Source organism: Arvicola amphibius, chromosome X (assembly GCF_903992535.2).
Source record: "Arvicola amphibius chromosome X, mArvAmp1.2, whole genome shotgun sequence".
Lineage (NCBI taxonomy): Eukaryota > Metazoa > Chordata > Mammalia > Rodentia > Cricetidae > Arvicola > Arvicola amphibius.
In genome coordinates this window covers 21378591-21399194 of record NC_052065.1, presented here as the reverse complement: position 1 = coordinate 21399194, position 20604 = coordinate 21378591, and the positions used below count along the sequence as shown (strand labels likewise).

Sequence of the window (20604 nt, the reverse complement as noted above, 5' to 3'; positions counted from 1 at the left end):
GTCTACAAGAGCTAGTTTCACAGGCTCCAAAGCCACAGAGAAACCCTGTCTCAAAAAACTGGAAAAAAGGAAAGGAAAGGAAAAAGGAAAGGAAAAAGGAAAGGAAAAAGGAAAGGAAAGGAAAGGAAAGGAAAGGAAAGGAAAGGAAAGGAAAGGAAAGGAAAGGAAAGGAAAAAGAGAAATGGTTCAGCAGTAATGGACATTTGCTGCTCTTCTAGAGGACCCAGGTCTGGTTTCCAGTACCCACATTGAGTAGCTCACAATTGCATATGACTCCAGACGCAGGGAATCTGACACCTTTCTGGCCTTTGCACACACTTGCATGCACATGGTGCATATGTATATACACCCAGACACACAAACACAAACACATAAAATAATTTTTTAAAAAGTTCAAAAGAAGCTAGCAATGTAAGCCAGTAATTATACACAGCTCAAAATAAAAGGAAGTGAAAGCCAATACTAAAGCAATTCTCTATACAAAAATACAAATTTGGATACAAATAAATATAGAATACTTCTTGAGCAAAAATATCCATTACTCTTACTATTATTATTGGGACAATGATATAAAACCAAATAATCTATCTGCTTACTCTCAACTACTTAAACAAGCAATTTGTATCACCTCACTATTAAGCTGTCATAACAAATACAAATGTCAGTTCAAATTCAGCACATAATAGCAACATCTAACGTGTCAAATGGCATGCTATGATATACATACATTACAGTATCCATGATAAAAATGCATCCATCATTTATGTAATTTTGTTATAATTCCACCCACCTTTCAGATTTGTTTTGTCGAATACATCCTTCAATTATTTCTTTTACTTCAGGATCTGTGACTTTATTGAAGCTGGCTGGTTTTATGCCCTGGGAGAAGAAAATGGTTTCTTATTACAAGTTATACAATTAAAAGCACAAATCAATATGGCAAATATTCAACTTTATTTTCTCATAAAAATCCAATTATTCAATGAGATTATTACACACATATATTTAATTTCAAAAGTTTTACACAGGATTTCACTACATAGCACTGACTAGTTTAGAACTCTCTGTCAGTTTCTCAACTTGTGTGTCATGACCCCTCCAGGGTTGCATATTAGATATTTACACTACAATTCATAACAGTAGCAAAATTACAGTTATGAAGTAGCAACAAAATGATTGAGGGTCACCACAACATGAGGAACTGTATTAAAGGCTTGAAGGATTAGAAAGGTTGAGAACCACTGTTCTATGTAGACCAGGCTGGCTACAAACTCAGAAATTTGCCTGCCTCTGCCTCCCAAGTGCTGAGAATAATAATATAGGTTTGTGCTTCCATACCCAGACAAATTTCACTTTTTAAAATTACATTTTATTTACTGGTAGGGAGGCAGGATCTAGCATGCATGTGGAAGTCAGAGAATAACTTGCAGGAGTAGACAATCGCCTTCCACCATGTATTTTCCAGGAATTGAACTCAGGTTGTCAGGCTTAATATGAAAGTGCCTTTACCAGCTGCATCACCTCACCAGCCCAAGTTTAACTTTTTAAAAAGGATTTTATCACAGCTCCATAAATAACTGAAAATTGTGAATAATCTACACTAATAACTGAGGTAAACTTAATATTACATATGCAAACATAGAGACTATAAATACTACTGTACTTAATAGTATTGGGAATGCTCACAATTTAATATGAAACAATAGGGGAAAAAGCAGAATGCCCCCCCCACACACACACACATATATATATATATATATATATATATATATATATATATATATATATATATATACATACATACATTATAATCCTAATTAGGAAAACGTAATAGGGGCTAGAGAGATAGTTCAGTGGTTAAGAGCAATTCCTGCTCTTTTAGAGGACTCAAGTTCCAATCCCAGAACCCATACTGAGGGGATCTGATATCAACTTCTGGCCTCCAAGGGTATTCATAAACATGTATGCAAGTACACATTCACAAACACATACATAATCTTAAAAAATAAAATTCAATAATGGACTTGCAAGATGCCTCAGCAGGTTAAAGGTGCTTTCCACCACACCTGTTGATCTGACTTCAACCTCTGGAAACCACATAAAGGTAGAAGGAAGAGAACTGACTCCCATATGTTGGCATCTGGTCCCCACAGTCATCATGTGGCACATGATGCACACACACACACACACACACACACACACACACACACACACACACACACCAAATAAAATGTAAATGGGAGGGAAGCAGTGAAAAGGCTTAATCTGAGTTCCAGCCTCCATCCCACAGCATGTCAGGAGAGAACTGACTCCTCCATACTTAAGAATATGACTGTGAGAACTTGTGCATGCGTGCGTGCATACGTGCATGCACACACACACACAAATAATAAATGAAATACATTTTAGAAATTCAAATGGAAAAAAGGTTTTAAAAAAGCAAATATATTAACTATTTATGATTCAGAGAAAAAGTAGCGGTTTGTCTGTTTGTTTCCTTTGAGGCAGGATTTCGTTTATATGCCAAGTTTCAAGATACTGTTTCAAATTGCCAAATACCTGGGACTACAGACATGTACTACCAGGCCAGGCAAAATAAATATGGTTTTAAAAACCTTTGAAGCCCAACATAATGGCCTATGTCTGCAATTACACTACCAGAGAGGTAAATTTCAAGGTCACCTTTAGATACTTACTGGGACCCAATCACAGAAAACATAACTTAAAAATAAAGGCTTCTCTATTTCTACCATTCTGAATTTAATATAGTTCAAAGTCTTCTAAAATGGATAGAAGCCATAAACAAACAGTATGTTTGTGTGTACACAGATACTAATGTATAAGATAAGGTCTGGAAATATAGAGGAGAAAAGTCAAAATAACTATTCTAAAGAGAAAAGGCAACAAGGAACTTCAGAAATTCACAAAGGTGATAATAAAATACTTGAAAGGTGGAGAGGGAAAGTTGGGAAACACACTGAAAAGAAGCCAAATTCATCACAATTCCAGGAGTGCTGCTTTCTAGAAGTAAGAAGAAGCTGAGGAAGTCTCCAAAAGGTAAGCCAGGAGGCCCTGGAGAAAAGATACTGGCAGTCCTACTCTTAGAGTTAAGTCCACAGCACTGCCAAGTCTCAAAACCAGTTGAAGGAAGACAGTGGATAGGAAAATGGCAAAGACTCCCATTCCTGTCACTATGTCTTGGAGAGCAAGGGTTGGCATTATATTGCAGGGGAAAACAGTTACTAGAAACTGAGCTGAACTGAGGACTCCAAAATGAAGAAAACCTGAAGACAAAAAGCCTCAATTTAACTTACCGCAGCCACAGGGCAAGAGACAGTCCTGGAAAACTGGAAGATCATGACCAACAAGCCAAAGAACCAATAAGCTACTTCTGCAGGTGGCAGAAGGCTTGGTTAAGAAAAATGTATAAGGGAAAGTAACCCTGCTCCTAGTTGAAGTAGCAGACCTCATCAACTGAGAATAACACTAGTCTGATAGCCCTGAGCCTTAGGTCAGAAGGCAGATCAACCTCTGCATCCATCTATCTGCTATTCTCTTCTATAGAGCTAAACACCTCGGAGCCTCCAGTGGAGTACTTGAAATCCATTGCTTCATCCATCCAAAAGAATGATTACTATTTAAAAATTTGGAAAGTATGAAGACCTGTCTTCCAGCTCTCCAGATCTTGACAGCTAGACATTAGAAACAGAATAAATAAAATACATGAACTGCAAAAGGTAAATACTATCAAAAAAACCTTTAAATCAATAGATTGACTAATGATCTGCATAGAGAATTCCCAAAAATGGAAAGACAGTGGCTGAAGAGATGGCTCTGTTGTTAAGAGCACTTGCTGCTCTCCAGAGGGCATGGGTTCAATTCCCATCATCCACACGTGGCTTACAGTCATCTACAACACCAGTTCCAGGGGAGCTGATGCTCTCATCTCACCTCTGCAGATACCTGGTATGTATATAGTACACATACAGTACAGACAGGCAAAACACTCAGATATATAAGTCTCAAAAATTAAAGTGACCAATAAATATTTGAAATAAAAATGTTCAGTATTTTCACTGCTCAGAGAAATACAAATTAAACCTGCTTCAAGAGTCCATCTTACCTTAGCCAGAATGGCTATCAAGAAAACATGAAAGGGGTTAGAGAGATGAGTCAGAAGTTAAGAGTTTATACTACACACACACACACACACACACACACACACATACACACACACACATACACACACACACACACACACACACACACACACACATGACAGGGTTTCTCTGTGTAGTCCTGGCTGTCCTAGAATTCACTCTATAGACCAGGCTGGCCTCATTTAGAGATTCATCTCCCTCTGCCTCCCCAGTACTGGGATTAAAGGTGTGTGCCACCACCACCTGGCTAAGAGTGTATATTCTTACAGAGGAGTCAAGTTCAGTTCCCAGCACTGACATTGGGTATGGCTCACAATTACCTATAACTCTAGATCCAAAGGACACAATTCCTTCTTCTGACCTTCACAAGAACCTGCACTTATGTGCCTATAACCACACACAGACATACATGTATAATAAAAATAGGAGTTGGAGAAATAGCTCAGCAGATAAGAGCATTTGCTGCTATTTCAGAAGACTCAAGTTTGGTTCCCAGCACCAAGACTCTACATCAACATACCCCAAATGGAACTGTACATCTGTGTTTATTGCCACACTATTCACAATAACCACAGTACCCAAATGTCAGTCTATATGTCTACCAACACATGAATGGAAAAAAGAAAATGTGGTACGTATACATAATGGAATTTTGTGCACTCCTAAAATAAAATAATGACATTTTCAAGAGAACAGCTATAATTGGAAACCACCATGTTAAAATAAGACAGACTTGGTAAGACAAATACTACATGCTCATATGTGGAACCTAGACTTACAATTACATATGTGTATATATGTTTTTACATGTTTGTGTTTATAGGTAACAAAATTAGAGGATCATGAGAGAAGAGTAAGAGATCTTAAGAGAAATGAAGAAAATAACAAATATGCATAATAGGAAGCTGTGGTGCATGCCTCTAATCTCAGCACTAGGAGACAGAGGCAGGGAGATTTCTGTGAGTTCAAGGCTAGTCTGAACTCCAGGATAGCCAGGGCTACACAGTAAAATGAGACCCTGTCTCAAAATAAACACATATAATAAGAACACATATAATAAGGAAACGGACTTAAGGGGGCAGACAGACATGGGAGGGGGCAGAGATAAGGGGAAAAATAAGAATAAACTTACTGATACATACATATAAAGAAAAAGCTACGGTGACACCCATTTATTATAACCTAAATATATGAAACAATAACAAGAGAAAATTGTGGTCATCAACATTTCATCATGAACAGAGAAAGGGTTCATAATGCCAAACCCTTCTGTGAGAAACTCTAGGCAGTTAATGGCTGCTGTATAATGCTTATGCAGGAATCATATTCCTCAGTGGTGTAGTCACTGGAAAGTTGTTCTTGCTCAAGTGAGTAACACCCCACTCATGCTCAAGGCAAGGAACCCAAATTAAGTGCAGTAAGTACAGAATAAAAAGACAGGGAAGTGGGAGGGGATGCAGGAAGGGGTTTAGTCTGAGGTATAAGGACATAAGAGAGAATAATGGGATGAATAAGATCAAAGTACATTAATATATGTATAAAACTGTGAAAGAATATGTGTATGAAATTGTAAATGAACAAATAAAACTTATAGAAAAGAAGAAATACAAATGGCTAATAAATACATGAGCTAGAAAGTAAAAGGGGGAAATGGGGGGCAGAAAGTTACAGTGTGGAAAGTTAGAAATGGGGGAAGACTGGGAGAGAAATCAACCAAAATGAAGCATGCATGAAAATGCCATAAACGAACTTATTCCTTTGTAAGCTAATTTAAAAATATAACGAAATAAAAACAAAGAATAAACAATATTTTCTAAACATTAACCATAGATTAAGGCATCTCTCGACCCTAATCAGAGAAGCCTGTTTGCAGTAGATAATAATCAACAAAATGACCTACAACTGGCTCAGGTGCTAAGAATAAGATTATGAAATATTTAGCCCTAAATGGGGCCTCTATATCACAATTCCTTCTCCTGGGGCTCAAGAATCATTGAGAAAAAGGAGATTGAAAGAGCCAGAGGCAGTGGATAACTACAAGGAAACAGTGTCTTCTAGACACAGCAGGGCAGCTGCACATATAAATTCACAGTAGTTGTAACAGTATGCACAAGTCTAAGCCAGACCAGATCTCAGCATGGAGAGGTGAGTTAAGCAGAAGGTTTCACCCCTAAATGAAGGGCTACTGTAAATTCTTAGCAGCTCATAGAGAATGGATCAGTTTTCTCTGAACGTAAAGCCTCTGATAAGTTGGCAAAAAAAGGAAAGAAAAAAGGAAAAAAAGAAAAGAAAAAGAATAAAAAAAATCTGAACAGCACATATAGGCCTTGTCAGGGAGGGAGACATGAATGAATGGACACTAAGTTGAATGGGAAAGTAAAGTAAAGAAGACTGGATCTGAGAAGACCTGGAGTAGAGAGGGTGAATACAATCAAAATAACTGCATGATATTCTCAGAACTTATTAAAATTAAGCAAAACAAAAGAAATGAAAACTAAGGCTGGCAAGTATGTGGGAAAGTAGAAACCTTATCAGTTGCTGGTAGGAATGTAATGTATTGCAACCATTATGGAAATCAGTATGGAGGCTCCTCAAAAAATTGAAAATAAAACTGCCATATAACAGAGCTATAACACTCCAGGGTATATATCCAAAGGACTCTTTAGTCAACATACCACAGAGACCCTCATACAACTGTGTTTATTGATATACAATCCACAACAGCTAAGAAATTAACCAGTCTAGATGTCTATTCACAAATAAATATATAATAAAAGTGTGGTACATACATACAACAGAATTTTATTCAACTATAAAGAATAATGAAATCATAGCACTTGCAGGAAAATGGATGAAATTGGAAATCATGTTAAATAAAATAAGCCAGAATACATGTTCTCTACCATATGTTGAATAATGTCTGTGTGTGTGCATGTGTATGTGTTGTGTATGCTTGTGTGTGAGAATGGGGAGAAACAGAGTCATGAAAAGGGAGGGAGAGACTGGGGGATAATGAAATACATATGATACAAAAGCAGAGTGAGGATTATTAGTGGGAATAGAAAACCAGCAAGATGCAGACAGGAAAAATAGGAGAGAGTAGTGAGAGGATGAATAAGAACAAACTAAAATAATACATACATATAAAAATGTCAAAAAAGTAACTATTACCTTATATGTACACTTTTAAAATAAAAATACAAACATGAGGTCCAGACAACTTATAACTTTCCTGTAAGCATGTCATCTACCTGAATCTGCTCATTTTATACCTTTTGTTTATAAGTTTTAGGCTTTCAGAAAATTATCCAATTATTGTTGTAGTCATTAAATAGAAAATTGCAAATAAATCTGGAAAAATAATTGCCATAAATTGAGACAACCTAAGATCTACTTCTACACCTATCATACTACCTTAAAGAATAAAGACTCATATACTAGATAAATCTGGCAAGATTGGGAATTAATTTGTATCCAAATTCAAGAAGCTTTGAGAGAGGTACAAATGTAAATTGTGATATGGCATTTTTGTATGTTAATATAAAAATAATAGTCATTCAAAATTGCAGTTATGCTTAGGGTATGGATCAGTGATAGAGCACTTGTGTAGTTTTCATTAGGCCCTAAATTTCATCCCCAGAATCACAAAAACGACGTATTATGCACAGCACTTGGGAGGCTAAGGTAGAAAGTCATGAGTTCAAGACCAGCCTCAGTGACACAGTGAAACCCTGATAATGTTATTCTATACATAGAAAACGTCCTGTATAATTTCTCCTCTAACTTCTTCCTGATTTTCTTGGCAATTCATGCCTTTCTCTATATGTAAGTGAAGACAGTTATAGAATTATAATTTATAAATCAAGCACTAAATACTTTTGTACTTGGTGTTCTTTAGATAAAGGACATACACAAATAAGACACTGCAGTTCTTTTTCTGAGCTCCTATCAGAGGCTGGGAAGGAATTAGGAATTGTTGCCTAATGGGTAAAAGTTGCAACTAAACAGCAGGGAAAAGCTTTCAAATATAGTCCACAGCACAATGACTATAGTCAATAAAACACAGCATATTATAAAGTAACTTAAAAAGTAAGTTTTAAATGTTTCATCACAAAATATAATAAGGAAATGAAGTTAGAGGTAAACTACCTTGATTTTACATTGTATATATCATATTGTATCCCATAAATGTATATAATTGTCATCTATTTAAAACTTAATTTTAAAAGACTAAAAATGCTCTTATTATTACTTCCTGAAACATTAACAATCTCTTTCATGATCTATCTCGTCACCCAGCCATATGCGAAGTAGTCTACCCTAAACAAACAAAACACTCCAATTCTACTTTGTATCCCTTTCTATACTACTATCCTTTTACTTTATACTGATTTTTTTCTTATTTTCTGAATAGGGTTTCATTTTGTAGCCCAGGTTGGCCTCAAACTTACAACCATCTTTCCTTAGACTCCCAAGTGCTGGGATTACAGGTGTGCACCGCCATGTCTTGCTAGCTATTTCTTAATTGATATTATTCTCCTTCTAGAAATGTAAGCTTTTGTAGGGCAGTAAACACTTATTGTCATTGCAGTTCTTGCAATTTCTAACACAAAACATTACTTATAGAAGAGATTCACATGTATCACTTGTCAAACTACATACTGAATTCTCTTTCCTAACTGGGCACTTAAAGTATTAAAGTCCTTCAAACTCTTTTTTTTTCTCATGGTTTATTTTTTTATATTTAAAAATTTCCATCTCCTCCCCTCCTCCTCCCCCTTCCCTCCCCTCCTCCTCCCCCTTCCCTCCCCTCCTTCTCCCCCTTCCCTCCCCTCCCCTCCACCCATACCTCCCCTCCCTCCCTCTCAAGGCCAAGGAGCCATCAGGGTTCCCTACTCTATGCTAAGACCAAGGAGTTTTATTATCGAACTTTAAAAATTAAGACCAATCAAAGCAGGTGTAGTGGAGCATGCCTTTAATCCCAGCTCCTCATAGGCAGAGGCAGAGCATCTCTTTGACATTGCAGCCAGCCTGATCTACGTAGTGAGTTCCAGGACAGTCAGAGGCACATAGTGAGACGCTGTCTCAGGAAAAAACAAACAAAACAAACAAACAAACAAAAACCAGAACCAAGACCAAAACTAATATCTAAAATTGTAGCATACCTGTACATTTTCTCCAGAATAATATAGAGCATTTTATATGACCCTATCTCCAAAATAATATACAGCATTTTATATGACCCTATCTCCAAAATAATATAGAGCATTTTATATGACCCTATCTGCAAAATAATATAGAGCATTTTATATGACCCTAATAGAGTTCAAGTACATAAATAAAAACCTTTATAAACCTTTTCTAAATGAATGGTTAAACTAACATTGTTATATAAAAATAAACCATAATTGAGAGGGGGCTTTTTCTCTTTTCTTCCACTAAGTCACACCCTTTGTCTCATAATTAAATTCTACTAAGTCAATTTTATCAATTTTAACACAAAATGTGGCAATCTGTGAAGTAAAATGAATAAAAGTATACCTACACTGGTTACTTTACGGTATATTTGAGCTGCATTCTGGCACTCGGAATATGGATACTCCGAAGTAGCCATTTCCAACATACACATCCCAAAAGCATAAACATCTACAGATTCATCATAGTGTTCTTCATACATCTCTGGAGCCATAAACTCAGGAGTGCCTACAAAATAACACCATAACCATATTTTTATTAAAGAGATATATTAATCAAGATTTTCTTTCCCATAAAAAGTATCTATTACTTTCTGCTCTTTCAAAGTAAATCTAGTTAGGCTGGGTGTGGTGGTGCACACCTTTAGTCCTGGCATTTGGGAGACAGAGGTAGATAGATTTCTTTAGGTTTGAGGCCAAGCCTTGTCTACAGAATGTTCCAGGACAGCCAAGGCTATATAGAGAGACTCTATCTCAAAAAAAAGCAAATTTAACATTTTTTACTGATGAAGTACAATTAAAAGTACAATTCAAGGTTAAGATGTTAAAAAAATCTAACTTTAGACAGGCATGGTGGCTCACACTTGTAATCCTAGTACTTGTATAGAAACAAGCAAGAAGGTCAGAATTTTAAGGTTATTCTCAGCTACGTGGTATTTTCAAGGCCATCTTGGTTTACAATAAAATCCTGTCCTAAGAAAAGAAAAGGCCAGGCACTATGATGCAAGCCTTTGATACCTGCACTCAGTAGACAGTGGCAGGAGGATCTCTGAATTTGAGGCCAGCCTACTATGCATAGCAAGTTCCAGGTCAGCCAGAACAACTATATAATAAAGAGATCCTGTCTCCAAATAAAAAGATAACTAGATATAGATTAAATCTGATTTTATTTTGCATTTATGTCTTTTTAATTCAAATTTGGATAAATTAATTTAGTAAATTTTTTTCCTTAAGTCTTCAAAATCTTTCAATAATCCTTAATAGATGAGGTTGGAGAGATAGTTCAGCTGTTAAGAGCACTTGTTGTTCTTGCAGAGGACCTGGGGTTCAGTTCTTAGAATCCACATGGTGGCTAACAACTGTCTGGAACTCCAACTCTGAGAGCTCCAGCACCATCTTCAGACCTCTGTGGGCACTGCATATGCAGACATACATGTAGGTAAAACACCCATACATGTAAAATAAAGATAAATTAAAAAATTAGTCCTTACTATAGTCTATAAAATATACACACTAGGTATTGGAAATAAGTCAGTTTTCATATAACTGGTATTTCAAATCATATTCACAAATATTTCAAAGCAAATTAACGGTTGAATGTGCTGTCTGGGTCCTAAAATCCCAAGACTGGAGTGTTCAAGGTCATATATTACATAATAAATTTGAGGCCTGCCCAAGTTACAGAATTTAAAAAAAAAGAGTGTGTGTGTGTGTGTGTGTGTGTGTGTGTAACAAAAACAAAACCTTAAAAAACAGGCAGTGTTCAAAATTTTGCCCAAAACTGTAGCTAACTCATCATCTTTATTCCAGTCCTATACAACTGACAAATCTAACACCCAGCAGTAAACTGTAAAATACTAGTCACCAATGACACTCTTAGCAAATGATGTGCGCATTAAGGTTGCAAGTCCCAGATCACCAATCTTCACAGATCCAGTGGGTCCCGTGATAAAAATGTTGTCACATTTCAGATCCCGGTGAATAATAGGAGGGGTCCTTGTGTGCAAGAACTGCAATCCTTTTAAAATTTGTCTGCACCAACTTCTTAAGACCTTTGGCTTCATGACTTTAAATCGTTTTAAGTACCTATTCAAAGAAACAAAGATCATGTGTAAACAAACATTCCCAGATTAGTCTATAAGTATCACGATAAGTATGCTGCTCTGCTTATTTACTTACTATGAACATTACCTTGAATAATTTTTAAGGTTGATTTTTTTTTGTTTTTACTTATGTATTTGTTAATGTGCACATAAGCGTACATGCCTGTAAGGGTCAGAATAGAGCACTGGCCCACCTAGGACCTAAAGTTAGACAATTTTGAGTTGCCCAATGTGGAGACCAGGACCTGAACTTTGACCTTCGTAAGAGCAGCAGGTACACTTAACCAATAAGCCATCTCTCCAGCCTCTGAATAATTCTATTGTTTGCTGTAGCAAAAAAAAAAAAAAAAAACAAAAAAAACAAACCTACTTAAACCCTCGTTCTCATCTTTCCGTGACTTGACCTACAGTCACTTTACAGGTCACTTAAGTTTCTTAAGTTTACCATCCCACCTCACCTCACATTACATTAAAAAAAATGGTATGACTTATGCCAAAAGATACTCTACAAAGTCTAATACTTTTAATTCAAAATAAGAACCATACTAGAATGAGGTTGTGGGATGAAAACACCATTGTAAAAAGAAAACCCTTCTTTATGTGTAAATACTTGCTTATACATTCACTGGAGGGCATGGCTACATAAAATTTTACTGTAAAATGTTAGGAAAAATGGCTGAGCGGTGGTGGTACAAGCCTTTAATCCCAGCACTTGGATCTCTTTGAGTTCAAGGCCAGCCTGGTCTGCAAGAGCTAATTCCAGGAGAGGCTCCAAAGCCACAGAGAAACCCTGTCTCAAAAAAGCAAAAAAAATGTATACTTCACATTTAATAATAATCAAATTGTAACTTTAAATAATAAAGTTGTAAATATACAACTGGTTATACAATAAGTTCATACCAAATGAAAAGTTGGTTACAAACAAAAAAGCAGTAGTTATTCCTTGCAAGATGTATAAATTGGGCCAAACCCTTAGCAAGTCATTATCTTTTAAAATGCAATCATAATTTATAATAATTTTAACTCAAATTTATATCTAAAACATTAACTTTTGAAGGGTTTTTTAAGATTTATTTATTTTATGTGTATGAGGGCTTGCCTGCATGCATGTATGTTTTCTAAGTGTGTACCAGGCACTCACTGATGTCAGAAGAGGTCACTAGATTCCCTGGTTGTAAGCCATCACACTGATGCTAGGAGGCTCTGCAAGAGCAACAAGAGTTCTTAACTTATGAGACATCTCTCTACCCCACTTTTTGGGTTTTTGAGGCATGGTCTCATGTAGCTCAAGCTGGTCATGAATTCATCATGCAGCCAGGAAAACCATCAACTCCTGATCCTCCTATCTCTACCACACTACACAGTGTTAAGATTAAAGGTGGTGCCAATGTTCCTAGTTGTATGTGGTGCAGGGGACTGAATCCATGGTTTAATGCATACTAGGCAAGCACTTAATCAATTGAACTTCATCTCCAGGTCCCCAAACATTAACTTTTCAGCACTGCATAGTCTAACAAACTTCATTAATATCTTGATTTTTCAATCAATCTGAAATAGATTCTACAAGTTCTTTTTTATTGTTATAGTTACTAGGGATGGAACCAAGCCCTTGTACATACTAAGTAAATGCTATTTCACTGAACTATAGCCCCAGCCCCTCTACAAATACTTAAGTTAGAAAGCTTATAAATAATTTTTATGACTTCTTACAATGATTTCCATCTCAACAGGTACTATCAGAGTCAACTTACGTCTTTAAGGTTCCTGATGTCATTAGTTCAGTCACCAACACAATACATTTCTTTCCTTTTAATATAGATTCCCAGGAATCATAAAATCGAACTATATTGGGATGCTGGAGGCCTTTCAACATCTCTGCTTCTTCTTTGAACCGTTGCTGCTCAGCTTTAGTTAATTTGCGGTCCTAAAGTGGAAGAACAAGTTCCAAATTAATAACACAGAAATTTCCATGCACGTTTATCTTTTCTCTTTTTTTCCTTTTCTCTTTCCTTTTTTTTTTTGATTTTTTTTTTTTTTGACAGGGTTTCTCTGTAGCCAGCCTAGTCTACAGAGCAAATTCTAAGACAGCTGGGCTGTTACACAGAGAAACCCTGTCTCAAAAGAACAAACAAAAAACCAACAACAACAAAAAGGTCAAACTCTTACTGGAGCCAAAAACCTGTGACTAAACAGCTCACAGATTCTAGAAGAGAACATGCAAAATGAACGTAATATGAAATCAGCTTCTAGTGACTGTTATACCCATAGATTAGTATATCTCAATAGTCATCAAAGAATTTCTTTTAGTAGTAGATGGTGATTAACACAGACACCTACAACTGAACAACATGCAGACAAGAGATTACAAAGTGTTAAATCTCAAATGGGACATCTATATCACACCCTGCTCCTCTTAAAGATCAGGGATCAAACCAGGTGGTGGTGGCCCATGCCTTTAATCCCAGCACTTAGGAGACAGAGACAGGCAGATCTCTGTGAGTTTGAGGCCAACCTGGTCTACAGAGGGAGTTCCAGGACAGACTCCAAGCTACAGAGAAACCCTGTCTCAAAAACAACAAAAAAATTGAAAGAAAGAAAGAAAGAAAGGAAGGAAGGAAGGAAGGAAGGAAGGAAGGAAGGAAGGAAGGAAGGAAGGAAGGAAGGAAGGAAAGAAAGAAAGAAAGAAAGAAAGAAAGAAAGAAAGAAAGAAAGAAAGAAAGAAAGAAAGAAAGAAAGAGGGTCATTGCAGAAGATGGCCAGAAAGATTGTAAGACGTTGAGGATGACTACAACAAGAGTGTTTCTAGGATAACAGGGAAGCTGCATATATGAACTCACAGCAGCTGTGACAGCATGCACAACTGTATAAACTGTATAAACTCAAGTCAGACACAGTGGGTATTCTTAGCTATCATAGTAGGTACATTGAAGACATCAGATTATGGCTTTAATTTTAATTAATAATCAACAACCCAATTAAAATAAAGATTTAAAGAGAGATTCAGGGGATAAAACTCAGGTATTATAGAAAAAATGAAATGGGGCCCTTGGTGTGATTCCCATCATTGACAAAAAGAACTGAACATGTCTCACCAAGTAACTTATATATATGGGTCAACTTGGTTGGTTGGTTTTGTTTGTTTGTTTTGGTGGACATGTTCTCATTACATGAGCCAGGCTGGCCTGGAACTCATAGAAATCTGCCTGTCTCAGCCTCTGAGTACTGGGATTAAAGGTATTCACTACAGTATCTGGAAACATCCTATGATATCACCCTTAGGCTTATCACCGTTGAAAAGAGGTGTATTGTTTGTTTGCTTGTTTGTAATAAGACAAGGTCTCTCTCATGTAGCCAGGATGACACTGAACAACTGAGCTTCCTACCTCCATGCTAAGATTACAAGCATGTATCACGATCTGTGCTTTGTTTTTTACCCTTTGAAATGGGGTTCTTGCTCTCTTGCCCAAGTTGGCCTCAAATTCATGATCCTACTACCTCAGTCTTCAAGTAGCTAAGATTACAGCCTATGCACCAATGCTTCACAGGTTTATTTTTAAATAGATACCTTCTTTGTTGAGGTCTCCTACTGCAAATTTACTTAGAGGTATTTTTGGTTTTTTTGCAAATAACAATCTTCATTTTTAACTATGTTTAATTTGTATGTACATACTTGCGTGAGTCACAGTGTATGCAGAGGTCAGAAGGTTTACTATTCTAATATTACATTGGACATTTTTTCATCTATATTTGTGGGCAGTGTTAAAATTCTTTTTACATATATTTACTTATGTTTGACTGTATGTGTGAGGGATGCCATAGAATTCATGCCACAGAGATCAGAGGACAACCCTCTGAAGTCTGATCTTTCCTTCTACTATATGGGTCCTGGGGATCAAACTCAGGTCATCAGGCTTGGCAACAAGTGCCTTTACCCCTTGAGTCATCTCTCCAGTGCCAATAGTTTTCTCATAAAATCTTAATCTGCTTTTAGCATCACAAGTTGGACTCTGATGTGCTTTTTGCTCTGCTGTCTTGAGACAAACAATGCTATGGAAAACTCAGTATAGGGAAGGATTATGCCTCTAGACATTCTATTAATAGAAGTATCAGAGACTCAAATTTCTCAGGAAGATATTTTATTTTCAACAGGAAATGGTAAGTTAATCTTTTTCTTATATTTGTATTACTCTATTTTCTAACCTTATTGATTTTGCTAAAATAGTAGCAATATTGAGAAAAGGTACTAACAGTTATGACTATCTTCCACTAGATATTCATAAAAAACAGCTTTATCATCTTAGAGCTTAAAAAATTATTTTGTTTTAAAGAAATTGTTTAAAATTCAATGATTTCCATACACACACATTAGTTTTGCTTTTTAATTAAGAGTACCTAATATCTTCTCAGTACCTACTAATACAATATGTTTTATTGGTAAATTTCCTAAATTCCTTTTTTCTCCTGTTCTTCTATTGTTGGAGATATTAAACCTAGGGCCTCAAACATGCTTAGCTAGTATACTCACTAAGCTATACTCCCCATCTTGTTTTAAAATTCACTGGTGAATTCTACTTGTTAAAATTTTATTAAAGAATTTAGCAACTTTATTCATACATGATATTAAGTTACATTTTTCTGTGTCTTGTACAATATAAGGATTTAGTAATAAGAGTACATGGGGCTCTGAAATTATAATCATTATTGGTTTTTTTGAGACAGAGTCTTTCTATTCAGTCCAACTTGGATTGAAACTCATAATTCCCCTACCTCTGCTTCCCAAGTGGTGTGATTATATGGTATGTGCCACCTACCACCACATCCAGCTCAGGCTTCATGAATGGGATATACCAGTTTAACACCGAAATTTCTTGTCATCTGAATTTTACTATGAATTAAAGCTTTGAAGCTATAAGCCCCTGGTGTAATGTTTGAGTTTTCTTTTTTCCTTTTTATTTTTTTTTTGTTTTTTTTTTTTGTTTTTTTTTTTTGAGACAGGGTTTCCCTGTAGTTTCTAGAGCCTGTCCTGGAACTAGCTCTTGTAGACCAGGCTGGCCTCGAATCTTTTTTCCTTTTTAAAACTATTTTTTAAAACTATTTTTAAAACTATTACAAGTTTTTAAAATTTTTTTAAAAACTATTACAATGAGCAAGATTCGTGATTTTGTATTCAAAGGATAGGAGTAGTTAAGGCTTTCTATGTACAGTATGGTAAATACAGAAAATAATAATATATTGCACATCTTAAATTTGACATAAGTAAATTTCAAATATTATCATCGCTACAAATATTTGAAGATATGTTTTGCTTCATTTAATTACTGTGCACTATTTTTTAATTATTGCATATTACACTGATCAACCATAAGACCACTTTGTACTCTATAAATATGACTGCAATTTATCATTTCATAATTTAAATATATATTTATTTATTTATTTATTTATTTATTATGTATACAATATTCTGTCTGTGTGTATGCCTGCAGGCCAGAAGAGGGCACCAGACCTCATTACAGATGGTTGTGAGCCACCACGTGGTTGCCAGGAATTGAACTCAGGACCTTTGGAAGAGCAGGCAATGTTCTTAACCACTGAGCCATCTCTCCAGCCCTCATTTCATTATTTAAAAGAACAAAAACTAAACTTAGAAAACTAATGTACAGCCAGGCTCACTTCTGTAATACAAGCACATGGGAGGGTGAGGTATGAAAATTACAAGTTCGAGGACATCCTCAACTGCAATAATGAGCCATAGGAAAGCCTGAGATACAGTGAGATCATTTTTAAAACAAATGAATAAAGTACTAATAATCATCTTTGTTGAACCTTAACATCTTACTATATATCCTTATACTTCCTAAATGATTGAAACTTCATATAGTTGAAGATTTTTATTATTCTTCCTTTACCCTACCACTTTCTTCCTTTTCCCAGAAATAAGCACTATCTTGGTTCATGAAGGTTTTTAAATATTTAAAAATTGCATGGATTCATAATGCTTTGTTGTTGGAATTGAGCCCAAAACTAAGAGGTATTCTCTACCACTGAATCTTCAATAACAGCTTATCAATGTTAACATTTCAAAACTTTTCTTGTTGCTGTTATTGACATTGTTTCAGGCAGGATCCTACTATATAGCACAGGCTAGCCTCAAACTCATGATTCTCTTGCCTCAGCCTCCTGAGTGTAACTGAAACATAGTTATGGGCTTTTAATTTATCTTTATAAACTATTAAGTATAATTTCACAATATATCCAATATTTTAATCTTAATTTCCTTTCTTTAGCAAACATTTCTACTCTTACTTCTCTTTTCTTGTTGCTTTCTTAATTTTTTGTATCACTATTTTACGTTTTGAATAAGCAATAAATGCGGGTTTTCTCTTTTAACATCCTCTAACAGTACTGAATCTCTCTCTCTCTCTCTCTCTCTCTCTCTCTCTCTCTCTCTCTCTCTCTCTCTCTCTCTCTGTGTGTGTGTGTGTGTGTGTGTGTTATTATGTTTTGTTTTTGAGATTTGGTTTCATTATGTAGCCCTAGATATGGTCTCAAACTCACATAAACCCACCTGCCCCTGTATCCAAGTACAGGGATTAAAGACATGAGAGACTATGCCCAGTTGAATATGGAAATATATAAATAGCAGCCCACATTTGATAAGGCAAATAATGTACTTAATTTTACTTCTTTTATTTTATGACCTCTATATTTTTACTTAGTTTTTTTCATCCCATCAATAAATGGGAACATACTGCATTTTTTACATTTTACTTTCTTGACACCCAAAATCAAACATATTTCTCTTTAAGTAAGATATATGGTTGAAGAGGTGGCTCAGCGGATACTTTTCCTGGACTTGGGTTCAATTCCCAGCACTCACAAGGCAGCAAACAACCATTTTTAACTTCAGTTCCAGTGGATCTAACACCCTCTTCTGGTTTCCATGGACACCAAGCACAGACATACATGCAGGCAAAACATCCATATACATAAAATGAAAATAAATATATCTTTTAAAAAGAAACAAAAAGGGGGCTGAAGGGATGGCTCAGCAGTTAAGAGCATAGGCTGCTCTTCCAAAGGTTCTGAATTCAATTCCCAGCAACCATGTGGTGGTTCACAACAATCTGTAATGAGATCTGCTCCCTCTTCTTGCCTGCAGGCATACAGGCAGACAACACTGTATAACAGAAAGTAAAATAGCAATTTGTTCCCCCTAATGTCTCTAAGCCCCCAGTCACTAGAGTAAATAATTAAAGGTATTCATGAGACACATCAACCCCACACTATTCACCGCTTAAGCTTTATTAAAGTGGTCTAGAACTAGAAGTAATGCATTGTTAAGTTGCCCTCCAAATTTATTCCCTTTTAGCTACACAGTCGTCACTTAGTATTTCCTGTAGTGCTGGGGATAGAAACCAGAGCCTTGTGTAAACTACTGAGCCCTTTTAAAACTTTTGATGATATTTTATTCACCCAATGTCTACATGTGTTGGTTATCTAGATCAATCTTCTTTTAACCATTGCATAATTACACTATGGTCTTTGTAAGTACATAATTATGTTTTACCTTTACAGACACATGATATCTAGACTGGTTGGAGATTTGGGGGTTTTCTCCTTGTCTTAATTTTTTAGGTTCTAGCACTGAAAATAAGCCATGTGCAGTTATGATTCTTTTTGCTTGTATATCTAGTTATCTGCCAGAATCACTACATTCGTTTCCTTAGATGTCTATTTAGGGTACTAGTTCTACTTGATCATCCATGTCAAAAAGTGACCACCTCTCCTCATATTCAATTGCCCTCTTATGGATCCTTAATTTATTAAGAAGAACACTGGATGCCTTTAACATCTAGTGACAATATTATGAATGATGGAAGGACAGAAAGAAGTCTTTCCCCAAGAGCTAGCTCTATACTAAGATGTTATTAGATATCAAGGAAGAATCTTTATTCCCTGTGCTCCTAAACTGCAAAACCTAAAGATCTAAACAATCTGTAGTCTAAAACTCAAGCAGCCTACCAGTTTTGCAGTTCCCCTCATATTTTTGAGGGGTCAGAACTAAGCAAAGTGGCCAGTAGTTCTCCCTATAAATTGCAGATTAAATGTCTGTTTCCCCTGACGACTTTGAGGGGGTCAGTTCTCTCCTTCCTCCATGTGGGCTTTGGAGATTGAATAACTTATCAGGCTTGCAAAGCAAAAACTTCTACATTCTTGAACCATATTGCTCGTCCGGGGTATGTGTGACAACATCAATCCTGAAAATATTATGCTAAGTGAAAAACAACTAGACACAAAAGAACAAACACTGCTAATTTTACTTCTAGGAAATCCCTAAAAAGGGCAAATTCAAAACAGATAGTAAAGCAAGGTGTGGTGGCCCACACTTTTAATCACAGGACTTAGGGGAAGCAGAGGCAAATGGATCTGAGTTTGAGCCCAGTTTGGTATAGGTGTGAGTTCCAGGCCAGCAAGGGCTACCAGTAAGTAAAACTGTTTATCAAGAGTTAGGGAGGGTGAGAAATAGAGAATAATCATTTAATAGGTACAAAGTTCATATCTGAGATGATAAAAAATTTCTAGAGATGGATAGTGTAAGTAATTATAAATTAGTTTGACTATACTTGATGTCACTAAATTAAAAAATTAAAATTGAATTTTATGCATACTACGCTATAATAAAAATATTCAGGGTTGGTGAAACAGCTCAGTGTGTAAAAAAGAGCTTGTTGTGCAAGCCTGATGACCTTTTGATCTCTAGAACACATGGCAGGAGAATCAGTTCCCAAAAGTTGTCCTCTGACCTCCATATGCATGCTATGGTGTATGTTAATTCCTCTCTCTCCCTCATACACACACAAATAATGATTTAAAAAAATTGAAAGAATTTTTAAAAAGTGTTCAAAAAACCCTGTGTATGGTGGTGCAAACCTATCATGGAGGCAGGGAGGCTGAACAGGTTAATCAGGAGTTCAAGGCCAACCTGGGCTACATAAAACCCAACCTCAAAAAAAAATCAAAAAACCGTTAAGGGACTTAACAAAAGCAAGGAATGCTAAGCATAGAAAATAACAAAAACAAGTAAGATACTAGGTTATCCTATCTTTCCTAATATGATTAATATGTCCTAAATGGTTCTGCAAT

The 20604-nt window shown here is 36.0% G+C and overlaps 1 protein-coding gene across 3 annotated transcripts in view; it reads right to left on the bottom strand.

Annotated features, from left to right (window-relative positions):
* The window catches only part of Wnk3 (WNK lysine deficient protein kinase 3), a 117923-nt gene that overhangs the window by 86354 nt on the left and 10965 nt on the right, over window positions 1–20604 (bottom strand). For all 3 annotated transcript variants that reach the window (XM_038316652.1, XM_038316653.1, XM_038316654.1), the window contains exons 2-5: window positions 13209–13381; window positions 11220–11440; window positions 9706–9863; window positions 791–879 (exon numbers count right to left, since the gene is read on the bottom strand). In XM_038316652.1, coding sequence (XP_038172580.1) covers window positions 791–879; window positions 9706–9863; window positions 11220–11440; window positions 13209–13381 — 641 coding nt within the window. The remainder of the gene's footprint in view (window positions 1–790; window positions 880–9705; window positions 9864–11219; window positions 11441–13208; window positions 13382–20604) is intronic.